The sequence below is a fragment of the Pagrus major genome, chromosome 16 (assembly GCF_040436345.1).
Source record: "Pagrus major chromosome 16, Pma_NU_1.0".
In the NCBI taxonomy this organism is placed as follows: Eukaryota; Metazoa; Chordata; class Actinopteri; order Spariformes; family Sparidae; genus Pagrus; species Pagrus major.
The window spans coordinates 21854858-21868494 of record NC_133230.1 but is presented as its reverse complement, the minus strand read 5'-3'; the positions used below and the strand labels follow the sequence as shown (position 1 = coordinate 21868494).

Genomic DNA, 13637 nt, shown 5'->3' with positions numbered 1-13637 from the left:
CTAAACCAGCATTAAATGGATGGGGAGGGAAGGATAAATTAAATAAACCCGTTTATTAAGTGACATTCCACAGAATAGGTTTAACATCACACATATAATCCACATATACAATTATCCCAATACACTATGACTAAAAGTCAGGAATGGCAAATACACATATAGAGCATTAAATCATGTACATAAACATGCCATTAAGTTGATGTACAGTATTAGGAGTTCACAGGAATATGATAAATCTGATAAAAAACTATAAAGTGTAATGTTTCTTTTATGTAGACAAGAGCAAAATAACTGTCTCAGAGGTATTTTCAAGCTCACAATAGCATATTTTTCGGTACATAAATATCCATATATTTCTCAAGAATATAAATTATTACACACATAAGTCCTTTTAATCAAAGGCTAATGTTTAAATTGTATAAATTCAGTAAAAAAGACAGAGCTGGTGTGTATTGTGACTTTGCTGTCTGTCAGTATAAGGGCTGACAAGATTCAGTAAGTGAAGAAGCTGTCATTGGTCTTTTCTTTAGAGGAGATTCTTATCCAGCTGAGCAAAAGAAAACACCAGTGGAGACATTTTTGTGTCTGCTGAACTGAAAAAAAAACCCAAAACAATTTAACCATAGTTGTCTTGAGGACCAATGTTATTTACAACAGCACCTGGTAAATCTGCCACAGTGGTGGAGGTGTGGGGCCGCGGCACCCTGTGTGAAATTGTCAGGACGCTTGACCCTTGGCCCCTGTCCTTTCCTTTTGCTCTCCTCTGGTGCAGAAAGTGTTGACACAGACAGGACAGGAACTTGTCGTGCAACGAGGCGTAAATGAAAGGGTTGTAGCAGGCGGAGCTCATGGCGAACAGGTGACTCGACACCTGGATGATGTTCACGTATTTCTTCCCTAAGATGGAGAAGTCTGTGTCCAGGTCACGGATCAGATTCACCACCTGTAGAGTTAAGACTATGTTATTCAAAGCAGTCATCAAAGGTAAACGTCACCTGATATTTAAATCAAGAATTAATTTCTTTGGGAATTTGTTATTTTTAAATAAATAGTTCAACATAAGTTAGCCATTGAAATTATGGAACACTGGTTCAAGTCAAAGATTTGTGATAATCAGACATATGTTCAGTCTGTCGTTGGTTTAAGCTGCTACATTCAGTTCAATACAAAACTAGGCCTATAAGCACTGTTAATAAGGTTTAAAGCTCAGCAAGTAACTATTCGTGATAGCTATCACATTATGGTTTTGTTCGGTCTTTTAATAGGCTTGTAACAAGGAAGTAACATGACACATTGAGCTGTCAAGGCTGCTTTCACCAGACTACTGGAGCCCCACTGCTAATGATTAGGTCACTGACAATGATGAATCAGTGTAGTGTCTTCAGTCTGAAGATGATTTGCTTTCTTGCAGAAAGTAAGCTGAGAATATTGACTCTGTAATCCTATACTGTAAATATGAAGCATATACCCATCAAATCATCTCTTTCCCATTCATCTGTACCTGTAAGGGTAACCATGAGAAGGCAAAACAGAGGACGGACACCAACAGCAAGTTGAAGGTCTTCCTCCTCCGTCTGCTCCATGCAGCCTTTGCAGATCTCAACTCTGGGCATGCGGTCAAGCCCAACGTGGTCTTCTTTTTCAGCTGATAGGATATAGCACAGTAGGAAATGGTGACAGCAGCCAGTGGGACAAAGTAGGAGAAGAAGAGGATGAAACAGGAGTAGATGAGACGGCCTCGCTCCTGGCCGTCCCAGAACTCCTCACATATGGCCATCTGCAGCCCTGCAGTCCGCAGGTCCAGGTAGACAGTGTGTAGTGCTGTAGGTGTGGATAAAGCCATAGAGGACAGCCAGATCAAGGCCACCAGACCCCAGCAGAACCGCCACCCTGCTCTTTCACGGATGGGATAAGCCACAACCACGTAACGGTCCACTGCGATGGCCATGAGGGACAGGACCGCTGCATAGACAGCTGCAGACTGCATGACTGTGACAAAATGACACATGTAAGGACCAAATACCCATCCACGCTGGTCAAAAGCGTAAGATGCTGTCAAAGGGACACAGAAGATGCACATGACAAGGTCGACAAGTGCCAGGTTGCTGATGAGGAAATTTGTTGTGTTGTGTCTTTTCTTGTTGTGCCACATGAGAAAGAGCAGGAGGAGGTTGCCTGAGCAGGCCACCAGGACCACGGCTGAGTAGAGAGGGATGAAGACGAGCTTGAGGTCGGACAGGAGGTCCAGCCCTGAGAAGGAGGATGCTGAGATCGGGGAGGTCAAGAGGAGGGGGTGAGAGGAGCTGCAGCAGGATGAAGAGAAGGTGGATGAAGAGTCAGACATGGACGGAGATGATGAAGAGGCTGGTGTAGGGGAGTTCACCCCGGATTGGTTCAATGACTTCTCCCAGTCCATGGCTGCAGAAGTCAGAATGAATAAAAAAAACATTTATGATGAGATCATTCGACATAACCTGCTGCATATACTGCATATATCTGTATATATATATCTGAAAAGGAAAAAAAGACGCATAAATAGATAATTTTGTGGAAATTAATTGGAAGATAATAAATAAATAAATAAATAAATAAATAAATAAAATAATGAATTTTAAAATGAATAAATTAACAAATGGAATGGAAAATTGGAAAGTAAATAAGTAGGTGAATTAATACAAAGGTGAATAAAAAAATAAAGCAGCAAATTAAAACATTATTATCAATTTTTGTTACATTTTATAAATTAATTAATACCAGCATTTGTTTTCAATGTAGTTTTTGGTGCATTTGATGGCAAAAAATAATCTATCTATTGAGCCATTAATTATTCAATTAAGCTATTTTTGATTTTGGCAGTTTTCCAACCCACATACATAACTGCGTACAACTAATGACTAATGCCAAGTTGATATTAACATCATGGTAGAGATTGAGCTCATGACTCACATTTTGACAAACTAATTGGTGGCCATCTTTAACACTTTCAGTCAGTCAGTCCGTCTCATTAAAAGTAGTCCCCCATTCTTGTACTCTCTCATCTTCACAACATCTTACCCTCCTCTCCTCCTAGTCGCTGGAACATATGCACATCACGTTGTCTACATCGAGGTCAAGCATTCACTTGTTGCTGAACAATAAGAAACACTCATCGCCTGTCAGCATATAATTGGATGTTACTTGAGAGTGTTAAAACAGGCTTGAATATTGATTTATTCCACATCATGCTCGCTGGCCTTGAAAAGCAATCTGTTTCTCATGGTGTGACTCAAAGATTTGGGTCATTAACAAAAACCACAAGAAAGCAATGGAGAGAATGAGAGCTCCTGAGTGGATTTTCTATTCAAATTTGCAAGATTAGATGAGGATGAGTAACATCTGCCTTCAAAATGAATATGTTTTGGGCTGAGTTGCATTATTTCTTTGGCATTAACTGCATCCTCATTTTGTCAGTTTCATCCATAAAAACAAACTATCGGAACAAATCCTTTCAGATTAGCCACATTCCCAGTACTTTTAAAAGAACTGGAAAGCTTCAACATTACATTTGTAAATGAAAAATCTTCCCTGGCCTATTGTAGAGCTTGAATAAGTGCGTTTTTAATGACCTACTTAAGCTGAGCAAGACCTCCTGACCACAAGAGTAACATTATCCTAATGTTACTGTATTTCTCGAAATAAATTATCTCAAATTTTCAAGGATTATTGGTTGAATCATGCTGTGCTCATGCTGAATCAGCTCAGTGCCTCATTGACCTGAATTTATCTCTGACGAACTGATTTGCACATAACTGACCTTTAGCTGGTTGCTTATTTAAAAAGCATGTTTTAAGCACTTAATACACAAAATGCATCCTAGTCTTGTTATCAAGCAGCTTTTTCTTCTAAAAAACATCTATCAAATGCAAAATCTACAGTTATCAGATTGCATGAATGTTCAAAAAGTAGACATTAAATTAAAAAATACCTGTGAGAGATGTCAGCCAGACATTTTTGAAATGACTTGAACAAATCCAGCACCTGTTAGCGTCTTCAGTCTGCAAGGAGTCTCATGGTTGTATAGCCTCACCTCCTCACTGCAGCCCACTCCGCTTCAGAATAAAGAGGTGTGCTGCTGGTCTCTCTCTCACACAGCATACTCATTCACGAGAGTGAGTCACCTTCAGTAAAAAAAAAAAAAAAAGGTTGTCTGTCATCTCAATCCTAATCACCTCCAATGAAAGATCATTATAATCTCCTGATATTCCTCTTGGGAACTATGGAGCCTTTCTGGTAGTAAATTTGGACTTTATAATGACCTTGCCCTTTTATAAGGTATTTGTTATCTGCCATGGATCACTATAATTTACCTTTTGGGATTTATAATGTCTCTGTGGTTTTATATATAATCGATTTATCGTGAAGCTGACACATTTATAATGTTTTATATTACATTCTTTTTTTTACTTCAACTAACATCAATCATGTTGTCCTTAATTTACTGACTCCAGAAGAAGGAAATTTATTATCCTGACTAGTCTGTGCCCACACTGTCCCCTGAATCATCTTTGATGCTTGGTGTAAAATGTTTCAGTGCAGTTTTTCCCAATAAGACCGCTGTCTAGGAAAACAGACACAGAGCAAAAACAGAACAATGAAGGGACAAACCATGACCTTTATCCGGCACATCTTAAATATTCATCAATCTCATTTCAAAATTGTGAAGTGTCTCAGCGCCAGTGGTACCAAAAGACTTGCGTGACCGTGTGATTCATCAAGTGAGGATTTATAAGGCTCTTTTCATTAGTTCAGTTATTATTTCATCACTCATTTTTTAACACATTTAGGATCTCAATAAGAACAAGTTTTAGGACAAAGTAGTGGTCACTGTCAATGCAAAGGTGTAGCACAGTATCATACAGTCATGTCATTTTAACACTCAATTTTGTCATCTTTTTTTCTATTACTGTTGCCTCCCATCTCTTAATATCTAAAAGTGTGAATGCATTATACATGACAGAAACATTCAACATTTTATTCATTTTCCACCACAAACAACTTGGATTTACAACGCAGCCAAAGAACCTCAGGTAAAAAGCAAAATAATAAAGGAATATACATGTGACATATATACAATTTACATTTTGTTTAGTTTAATAGCACCATAACATGGATACATCCTCCACAAAGTGATAAAACAGTGTACCAGCTCATAGTTTTATGGTAGACAGTGGATCAGCCAGCCTGGCTCTTCACCTTCCTTTGCACTGGATATTTTTAACGAGACTTTGGGATATCTTCCAGCCGTGCTTGTGGTGACAAAAGATATTTTAGGCCAAAAAATTATCTTTTCCTAATCCTTACCAAGTGGCTTTTGTGTCTAAACCTAAGCATACCATAAGCACAGTGCTGTCACAACATAAAATTAAAAGTTTAACCTAAAGAAATGTGAAGTTTCAACATATCAACAGTTTGAAGAAACATACAGTGCCAACATTTTTTTCTGACAAAGAGGTTATGGAAAAGCCAACTTTCCGGAGCAAAGTCAACTGTGTAACAACTGCTACTGTCTGCCAACACAATAAGCTGATGCTCCATTTCGTTGGTTTTCCTTTAATGTATTGTCTATATCTTGTCTGAGCCTCTGCTGTAACCATCTGCTCATCAGTGCTGATGATTTGTCCGTGGTGAATATGGGTCTTACAGCTATCTTTAATACTATCAAGGAGGCAGAAAAGATGGCCATGGTCTGGTGTTCCTCGCTTTTTGTTATTTTGTGTCACAGAGAAGATTGTTTTCTGTCCTCAGTGTCTGCTGTCTAATCCTACAAATGTGAAGAATCCACTCTTGTATTTCTCTGTCCTTGGGTGATGTTTTTATGTTGCCTGCTCATTGGTGTTACTACACAAGCTTGCAATAGAACATTTTCATCTGTGCCACTCACACCATCAATATTTGATGGTAAAATGATGTAACTGTCATTCAAAGATCCAGCTTCTTTCCAACATTCATTATTTTAACCTCCTAGAATGGGAATCAGTCCTGGTCCTCTCATTGGAGTATTTTGATAAAAGTAATCACAAATGTATAATTTATGCTTTTGGAAACTCTATGAATATAAATTAATAGATATAGAGATGAAAAATTACTACTTTAATATATTATAATTCAAAGTGAAATTAGGGCAATAAGGGTTAAACGGTTGCTGAAGCTCTTTTTCTCAGGGGACACCACAGCTGGGTTTCTGTATTAACACCTTCCAGAAGTGGAAATTACATTATAATCAAGGATGGGTGCCAATCAAATTTCAATTCCTTGCCATCTTAATCAGACCTGTTACACCAAAGCACAGCTCTGTGAGGCCTGGAGAGTTGGCAAGTCACTAATTCCACTCACTGAAATAGTAATAAATGTAATAAAGATCCTCATTTTATGACATTTTATTAGGTTGAGATAAGTGGCCGAATTGTTTCTCCACTTGAAAGAATATTGAGAACAAATTTAATTGTGTGCTGCAATTTGATTTCACACTTTCAGTCCTCAGGGTCCTGAGATAGACGGGAAGGTAATCAAGGAGTTCCCAAAGGTTTTCATGTCCAGAAAATTACACATTAGAAAATGAAGCCATGGTTGCTGTTTTTCAAATGAACTCTGATTAAGAAGATTTTACAATGGCTTGATTCAGAATAACAAATCAAAAAATCTAGCTCAAACTAATGGTCTAATACAACTCACAACAATTCACCCAACAAGCAGATAAATAAACTGAATCCATTCTACTTGTTTTTATTGAAACATGGATAAAACTTCAAGATGTAAAATCAACATGGCAAAAATAAAGATGTTACACAATATGTTACAATATTGATGGAATATAGTCCTACTCTGGACGTTAACAATTTTTTAAAAACGGAAAATAATGTCTCTACAAGATAACGCATTGCTTACATCAGCTGAGTAATTTACAACATGATACTGCATGTGGTCCTTCATTAGCCTTTCATTGTATTTAAAGTAGAGAGTCATTCTTGTAACTGATATAATGAGGTCACTTAACAGTCTAGATGCAAATTTTACTGCTACAGGACAAACAAGTGTAATTTCAAATTTTTAATTATATATTCTCATGGTGTGATTTGGCTGAAGGGATGAATAGCAAGGACAAAACACGTGTGACTGAATAAGTACTTAACACTCAGTTGCTGGGGATACAGAGGATGATGACAGGCTCTAATTTCCCCTTCGACCACTGTTAACAAAAGCTTTGGCCATAACACTGTCGTGACATAACGCAGCTCAAAATGAGCGCGCGGGTAACAAGTCACCTCTACTGAATGTGAGCCTGATTAGTTCTTTTTTCAGCATTACTATTTTAACACTCATTTCTCCGGGCTGTGAGTATCGTCTTCTTCTGTAGTGTGTCGCTCTCCCTCGGTGTCCTCGTCATCGTTCTGTGTTTGGTTCGGCTCAGCTGCTTCCTTATTCTGGGGCGGCCTCAGAAGATATTCAAGCTCTTCTGCGCTGATGGCCACCTTCTCGGGAATCAACCACCTCTTGAAGTGTTCAATTGCACTGGGGAAGGGAGGAACACAAAAACATTTGTCTATTTCGAGAGGTCTATTTCAAAGCAATGTGTATATAACAGCATAATCTTCAATCTTTCCTTCCTTCCCATCATACCTCTCATCCATGTCACCGCCCTGGAAGAGCTCTGATGTCTGGGCGTCGTGCAGAAATCTATCCCAGCATTCTTTCTTAGCTTGAGACAAAGAACGCAACATGTCCCTGGAGGTCACATCACTGGACTGGCCCTTGAGTTTCTTCAGGCGGTTCTCTGCACCAAAATGTAGACAGATGAATATAGAAATAAATGTATAATTACAGTTTTACTTGACTTTGAAATCTCCCCCAGGTAATGTGTGCTGTGTGAACCATTCGCTGTGAAAGACTGGAAATGCAGAACTGATCTAAACAGCCATAATGATGGGTAGAGATCAAGCAGCAACCTGGGGCTGAAAGACCGAACCAACATTGAAGTACCAAAAACTGCAGTTTCTCAAATGGCCACTAAGACTTGCTCCAAGAGCAACTCAATAACCATAAGAGCCCATGTTAATGCCAGACTTTATAGCAGAAATAAACATGATTACAGCCTTAAAAAGAAAACGGTTTTGGTCTCTACAGCTTTATTATGTGTTGACCTCTTTTCTCAATCCATCAAGAAGTCAATTAGTCTGGGGTTATAGAATTATTTTCACGATTTATTAATCTGACTGTTTTCTCAGTTTAAAAAATGTTTAGTACAAAATGCTCCATCACAGTTTTTAAAGCCCAAGATGATGAATTAAATTGCTGAAATAAAAATAATTCACCTTAATTAACAGCACAGGGACCATCACCATGATGCGATATATTTTTAATGAGTGTGGCCAATGTTTAGACCATTATCTAATAACCCAAAACGCACAAGGATCTGTTTATCCTCCCGACTCTGCTAAAGAATTTCAGTCAGGGAAACTGTCTTCATCACCTTTTCTTTCTTTTTTGTTTATCGAACAGTGACTATGCCAAACTATTTGATAAGATGATTGCAATGTTTTACTAGCATTTGGGATCATTTATAAATAAGACGAATGACAAATGAATGGACTACATGTGGGGAAATCTGAAAAAACCTCAGCTACAACCCTAATGAAGGTGAAATGACTGGAAACATTTGGGAAATAAAGCGTGGTACACAGGAGAAAAGTTTCATCTTGATGGACTTCTATCCCTACAATATCCCCTAAAATTTTAATGAGAAGGATGTATGATTGATGCTATAATCCGAGCTAAACATCAGGAAGGGGGCAGAGAGAGACAGGAAGGGTGTCTGCACCTAAACTGGCTATGTAGATCTCAGAATCCTCCATTGGTTCCCATTTGGCGCTGGAGGAACTGGTGTTGGTCCCATTTGACAGTCCATTGACCTGCACTTCGACTTGTGCTGCTGGCTGGAATGAGTCTTTAAACTCTGTGTTGTTCTCTGGGGCTGCTTCAGGTTGCCCATCCGGCAGACTGGAGCAGATTTCGGTCCACAGCTCCCCGCTGGACCGGACCTCCTGACCGTCGAAGTCGTCAACCATTCTGATGTCGTGACCAGCTAAGTCAGAGCAAATGTTAACGTCAGTTTTCAGCACCACGTAGCCTTAGCCCAATCTTGTTTATGGACTGTTTCTTCACGACACATTAAGATAGACATGTTCGTGATTGACAAAGGAAAACTGCGCAGGTTTTCCAAGTACAAACAGCAGTCCAAGATTCATTTACATCAACATACTTAAGCTAAATTGGTGTCTAACTCGTTGTACTACTATTTGTATGCATTTCAAATCTTCTCCAAACAGTGCGTCATCGCAACACACTCAAAATGTGTCTTACCTGTGTGGAAATCTCAATATAGCTACTGTTATTTCCTCTAATGTATGAATTTGAAGACTGAAGATTAGCCTAGCTTGCTAACTGTGTCCATGATCCACTAGCTGTAATGAGCGACAGCCCTCTTCCTTATTTACGTTCATGTGATTGGACGCTTAGACCGCCAATCAAACTGCCTCGAGGTGCGATTGGATTTCTGCGATGTCCCATTGGAGAGGACGAATCTCATTGGCCAGGCGATGTGTCTCGTGGAGGCGGGACCCAGGAAGTTAGTCTCAGCTGGAAAAAGGGACGGTGGCGAACTATCAAGGTAAAAATAAAAAGCTCTGCTGACCTCTGTTGAATTATTTTATTTGTGAGTATTTATCATTTTAGAACTGATATTAGAAGTGACAACTGTTCAGTGATGTTATCTGCTTATAATGTGACGTTAACTTGTTAGAATAGCCGTATATCAGTTCGCTGGCTGACAGTCAAGTTCACTTTAATACGTGAAGAATTTGCTCTGCTAGATTAATTTCACTCTGTTTGGTATTAAAACTATAAGACATTCCCCAAACTGTTACCGTGATTGCAATAGCGAGGATGCAACCAGACTGCAGTTATTATGTGTGTGTGTCATGCACTGATGTTTGCATCATGTCACTGCAGGGAGACCCAGTGTAGGAGATGCGAGCAGCGTTGAGGCTGGCAGTAGTGGCAATCCCTATGGGTGTGCTGCTGTCCCGGACCATGGCGTGGATGTCCAGTGGCAAAACACATGCAGAGCTCATCAGCAGGCTGAGAGGTAAAAGGGAAACTTGAGCTTTGACATTTCAAGGTCTTTGAATAAAAAAAACTTCAAGGTGAACAAAGTAAAGATATGTTGAGGTTGACAGCTGTGATTTTTTTTTTTTTTTTACTGTATTAGTCATTATGAATTTTACTCAGAAAATAATGGAGGATGATTTTACCCAGAGTGAAAATGTAAAGTATGGCAAATAATATTTTATGATGCATGATTATCATAATACAAATAGTATATAATTACACCACCTAGCTTTAAATATTGACCAAATGATCTGCTTTCATTCTCATTCTTTTCTACTTAAAAGCCTGTTTTAATTAATTTTTCCCCTTCACATTAAAAAGGTTAGGAGAAAACACAAACTTCAACATCACAAAGTTCATCCTGCAGACATTACACTCCTTTCTCCTCCAGATCATGGGGTGATCCGCAGCGACCGAGTGTTTGACGCCATGCTGGCTACAGACAGAGGGCTCTACTCTACAGATTATCCTTATGCAGACTCTCCTCAGTCCATAGGTATTCATTCTAGACAGTCTTTATAGACACAGACACACACTTGCACATCAGTATGGTAACAGATATTTCAGTGAATCCATGGGTGTTGTAGAGTAATAGCTGTTTTCTAAATGTACATTGTGACTCCTAACTCCATTTTCCTATCACAGGCTACAGGGCAACCATCAGTGCACCACACATGGTGAGTAACAAACACTGAACTGTGCTGATATGTAACAGAAATCTTAAGATGAACTATAATTCACTTATGTACACTTATGCTGATTTGACAGCATGCTCATGCTTTGGAGCTGTTAAGTGAACAACTAACTGAAGGAGCATCAGCGCTAGATGTGGGTTCAGGAAGTGGATATCTCACTGCCTGCTTTGCGAGGATGGTAAGTTCTATTTAAACTTAACACATTTAGTACCAATTTTGCACTGAAGTTGGTTAATTAAAGCTGCAATGATAAGGGGAAAACTATTGAAACATTTATATCTTTCAAGCAAAAATGTCAGAAACTAGCTGGATCCACCTTCTTAAATTTAGGGATTTTGCTGCTCTTGGATGCTCTGGGAAAGCATTTACCCATTTTTTTTTTATATTTAAAAGATTAAACAATAGTTGAATTTGTCTGTTGTTTGTAGACAGGACCCAGTGGGAGAGTGGTTGGCATTGAACACATCGACGAACTGGTTCAAAGGTCAATAAAAAATGTGCAAGGTGACGACCCAGAGCTGCTTACATCGGGACGCATCAAACTTCTTGGTGAGTCAGGAGCCTCTTTCAAATTTAGATGTTGAAACTGCACAGCTGCAGAAGACTAAAAAAAGTGCATGTGTCCACAGTGGGAGACGGAAGACTCGGCTTCCCAGATGGAGCGCCGTATGATGCCATTCATGTTGGTGCTGCGGCAGCTACTGTTCCTAAGGCTGTAAGGACACTTACAGTTTGGATTTTTCATGAAATATAATTGAATAGAATAGAAAATAGAGATTGTGCACACAATAAGTTGAGGTTGAAACACATTGCAGTCGGCGATATAAGTAAATGAGTAAAGTGAATCTTAAACTTTTCTCAAGTGTTGTAAGCTGAGCTTTGATTTGTGGCGGACAAAAGTGTCTCCATTCTGGCTGACTGAGCTGAATATACCTCATGAAATTCCTTTTTTTGCCCTTTCTGTTAAAGCTCTTGGAGCAGCTGAAGCCTGGTGGGCGGTTGGTTCTCCCAGTGGGCCCCGATGGTGGCAGTCAGGTGCTCGAACAGTATGATCGGCAGAGTGATGGGACCTTCCTCAAGAAAGCTTTGATGGGAGTGGTTTACGTCCCGCTGACCGACAAGAGGCATCAGTGGCCTGGGTACTGCACAAAAATATCTATTACTTTTAAACCAAAATCAGTGAAGGAAACAAAAAAAAACCTTACCTCCATTAGGTGTAAACTCCATTCATTAATCATATCCACCTACATCCCTTAGCTTGCTCCTGGTGATATCCATGCTATCCCTCTCTCCCCAGAGGTGAGCTCTGACTGCAGTGTGGTTGCCCCTGCAGGAGGTGGCGTTGGTGTTGCATCTCCGGGGCCCCCTAGCACTCCTCGTGGTTTCACTGAGCCCCAGACTTAGCGGCCACCTGCCCCGCTGGGTTGTCACCTAGCAACGTACAAGGAGGATCTCGCTCTGTTTGCCAAACCAGATTGTCTTCCAAGGGTACTTAAACAGTGACCGGAGGAGCGACCACCGCTGGACTGATGACCTTACTCCCAGAATCCTTGGAGTCAGTTGTGATGACTCACAGTATTGTTTGTGGATAAGTTAGTGAAGTTCAGCAATAGGAAAAATGCAATAACAGCATGAGGAGCTTCTAGTTTGTGTCCTTCTGGATGCTTGAGGGAAATTCAGATGTTTGTAAATGTATGAATTTGTGTGTAATCTAATTTGGAATGCTTTAGTTATGAATGTAGTAACATATAAAGACAGTACAAGCCAAGGGATGTAAATGAAATTTCAGCAAAATAACAAAGTAATATATTTTTTGTGATAAGACCTTCTTGTTACTGGCTTCACTTAGTGTATGTGCAGGATGTGTGTTGTTGACTTTGTTCCTGTAGGGAAGAGGAGTGCCAAAAATGGATCAACTGAGGCACTTAATTTTCTGAAACCGTACAAATATTGATTTATGTGTACACTTTACTAATAAAATCTACTAAATGGATACTTTGTTGTGTTCATTATTCTACCGAATATGAATGCATCAGGGTCAGGGAGAGCTAGGCCGAGGAAGGAATTTTTTATATTTTGAATTAGATTAGGACAAAATGTAATTACATCATTATTTTTATTTACAAGTACTTAAATGAGTACTTTCAACAATGAAATGTAATAAAGACAGACTGCTTCATGACTTGGCTGATTATCTGGGCCGATATTCAGCATTTTTCTAATTATCAGTATGAGCGCCCGTGAGATCAGTTTATTTTGAAATGTGCTATTTTGGCTTTGATGCTGCATTCTTTCTCTGTAGTCACCACTTTCGATGGGTTGCACGTCACAAGTATTAGCCTATCATCACTGAATAATCAGAACTTGCAAAGTAACTACAGTTATCGAATAAATGTAGTGGAGAGGAAGTATAAAGTAGCAGAAAATCAATTAAAATACTGAAGTAAAGTACTTCAGAATTGTACTTACAGTAGGTACAGTGCTTGAGTAAATTGCTTTGTTACTTTCCATCACTAGTTATTCTAAATTCTGACACTTAGATTTTCATTTTTAATGCAAATGTGTGCATACAGTTCGTAATATTGGTTATTGGTTCCTTAATTACTTGTAATCTCTATAGGTACTGACCCTGAAAAACCTGCATCATTTGATCCCTAATGTGTCACAAAATGATACAATTTCCATGATCAAAAAGTAGCACGGAGGGGACAAATCTTTAATTAGCTGCCCCCTTCTCAT

The 13637-nt window shown here is 39.2% G+C and overlaps 3 protein-coding genes across 4 annotated transcripts; 1 reads left to right on the top strand and 2 right to left on the bottom strand.

Annotated features, from left to right (window-relative positions):
* Window positions 1-616: 616 nt before the first annotated feature.
* Window positions 617-2416, bottom strand: prlh2r (prolactin releasing hormone 2 receptor). The gene is made up of 3 exons (XM_073483188.1): window positions 2349-2416; window positions 1502-2270; window positions 617-943 (listed from the first exon to the last, which is right to left on the bottom strand). The coding sequence occupies exons 1-3, from the start codon at window positions 2414-2416 to the stop codon at window positions 617-619; spliced, it is 1164 nt and encodes a 387-aa protein (XP_073339289.1).
* Window positions 2417-6746: 4330 nt separating this feature from the next.
* On the bottom strand, window positions 6747-9496 carry ccdc32 (coiled-coil domain containing 32). Its single transcript, XM_073483912.1, has 4 exons — window positions 9397-9496; window positions 8855-9118; window positions 7657-7810; window positions 6747-7548 (listed from the first exon to the last, which is right to left on the bottom strand). The coding sequence occupies exons 2-4, from the start codon at window positions 9099-9101 to the stop codon at window positions 7356-7358; spliced, it is 594 nt and encodes a 197-aa protein (XP_073340013.1). The 5' UTR covers window positions 9102-9118; window positions 9397-9496; the 3' UTR covers window positions 6747-7355.
* An 83-nt stretch (window positions 9497-9579) lies between these two features.
* On the top strand, window positions 9580-12891 carry pcmtl (l-isoaspartyl protein carboxyl methyltransferase, like). 2 transcript variants are annotated; one of them, XM_073483910.1, is made up of 9 exons: window positions 9580-9703; window positions 10045-10180; window positions 10595-10699; window positions 10849-10880; window positions 10972-11076; window positions 11327-11447; window positions 11528-11613; window positions 11868-12037; window positions 12232-12891. In XM_073483910.1, exons 2-9 carry the CDS (start codon window positions 10063-10065, stop codon window positions 12266-12268), a joined length of 774 nt encoding a protein of 257 aa, XP_073340011.1. In that variant the 5' UTR covers window positions 9580-9703; window positions 10045-10062; the 3' UTR covers window positions 12269-12891. The 2 variants fall into 2 exon arrangements, with proteins under 2 accessions (XP_073340011.1, XP_073340012.1); XM_073483911.1 differs by having other exon boundaries at window positions 12196-12891.
* The last annotated feature ends 746 nt before the right edge of the window (window positions 12892-13637 follow it).

Bases quoted from the DNA above. Each gene is read 5' to 3' on its own strand.
- prlh2r (XM_073483188.1), bottom strand. From the start codon at position 2,416: ATGGACTGGGAGAAGTCATTGAACCAATCCGGGGTGAACTCCCCTACA. The intron at 2,271-2,348 runs GTCCATGTCTGA...GACCTCCCCGAT, and splicing joins CCAGCCTCTTCATCATCTCC to CTCAGCATCCTCCTTCTCAG. The intron at 944-1,501 runs GTACAGATGAAT...TTAACTCTACAG, and splicing joins TCTCATGGTTACCCTTACAG to GTGGTGAATCTGATCCGTGA.
- ccdc32 (XM_073483912.1), bottom strand. From the start codon at position 9,101: ATGGTTGACGACTTCGACGGTCAGGAGGTCCGGTCCAGCGGGGAGCTG. The intron at 7,811-8,854 runs GTGCAGACACCC...ATTTTGGTGCAG, and splicing joins GATCTACATAGCCAGTTTAG to AGAACCGCCTGAAGAAACTC. The intron at 7,549-7,656 runs GTATGATGGGAA...TCCCTTCCCCAG, and splicing joins GGCGGTGACATGGATGAGAG to TGCAATTGAACACTTCAAGA.
- pcmtl (XM_073483910.1), top strand. From the start codon at position 10,063: ATGCGAGCAGCGTTGAGGCTGGCAGTAGTGGCAATCCCTATGGGTGTG. The intron at 10,700-10,848 runs GTATTCATTCTA...TTCCTATCACAG, and splicing joins AGACTCTCCTCAGTCCATAG to GCTACAGGGCAACCATCAGT. The intron at 11,448-11,527 runs GTGAGTCAGGAG...ATGTGTCCACAG, and splicing joins GGGACGCATCAAACTTCTTG to TGGGAGACGGAAGACTCGGC.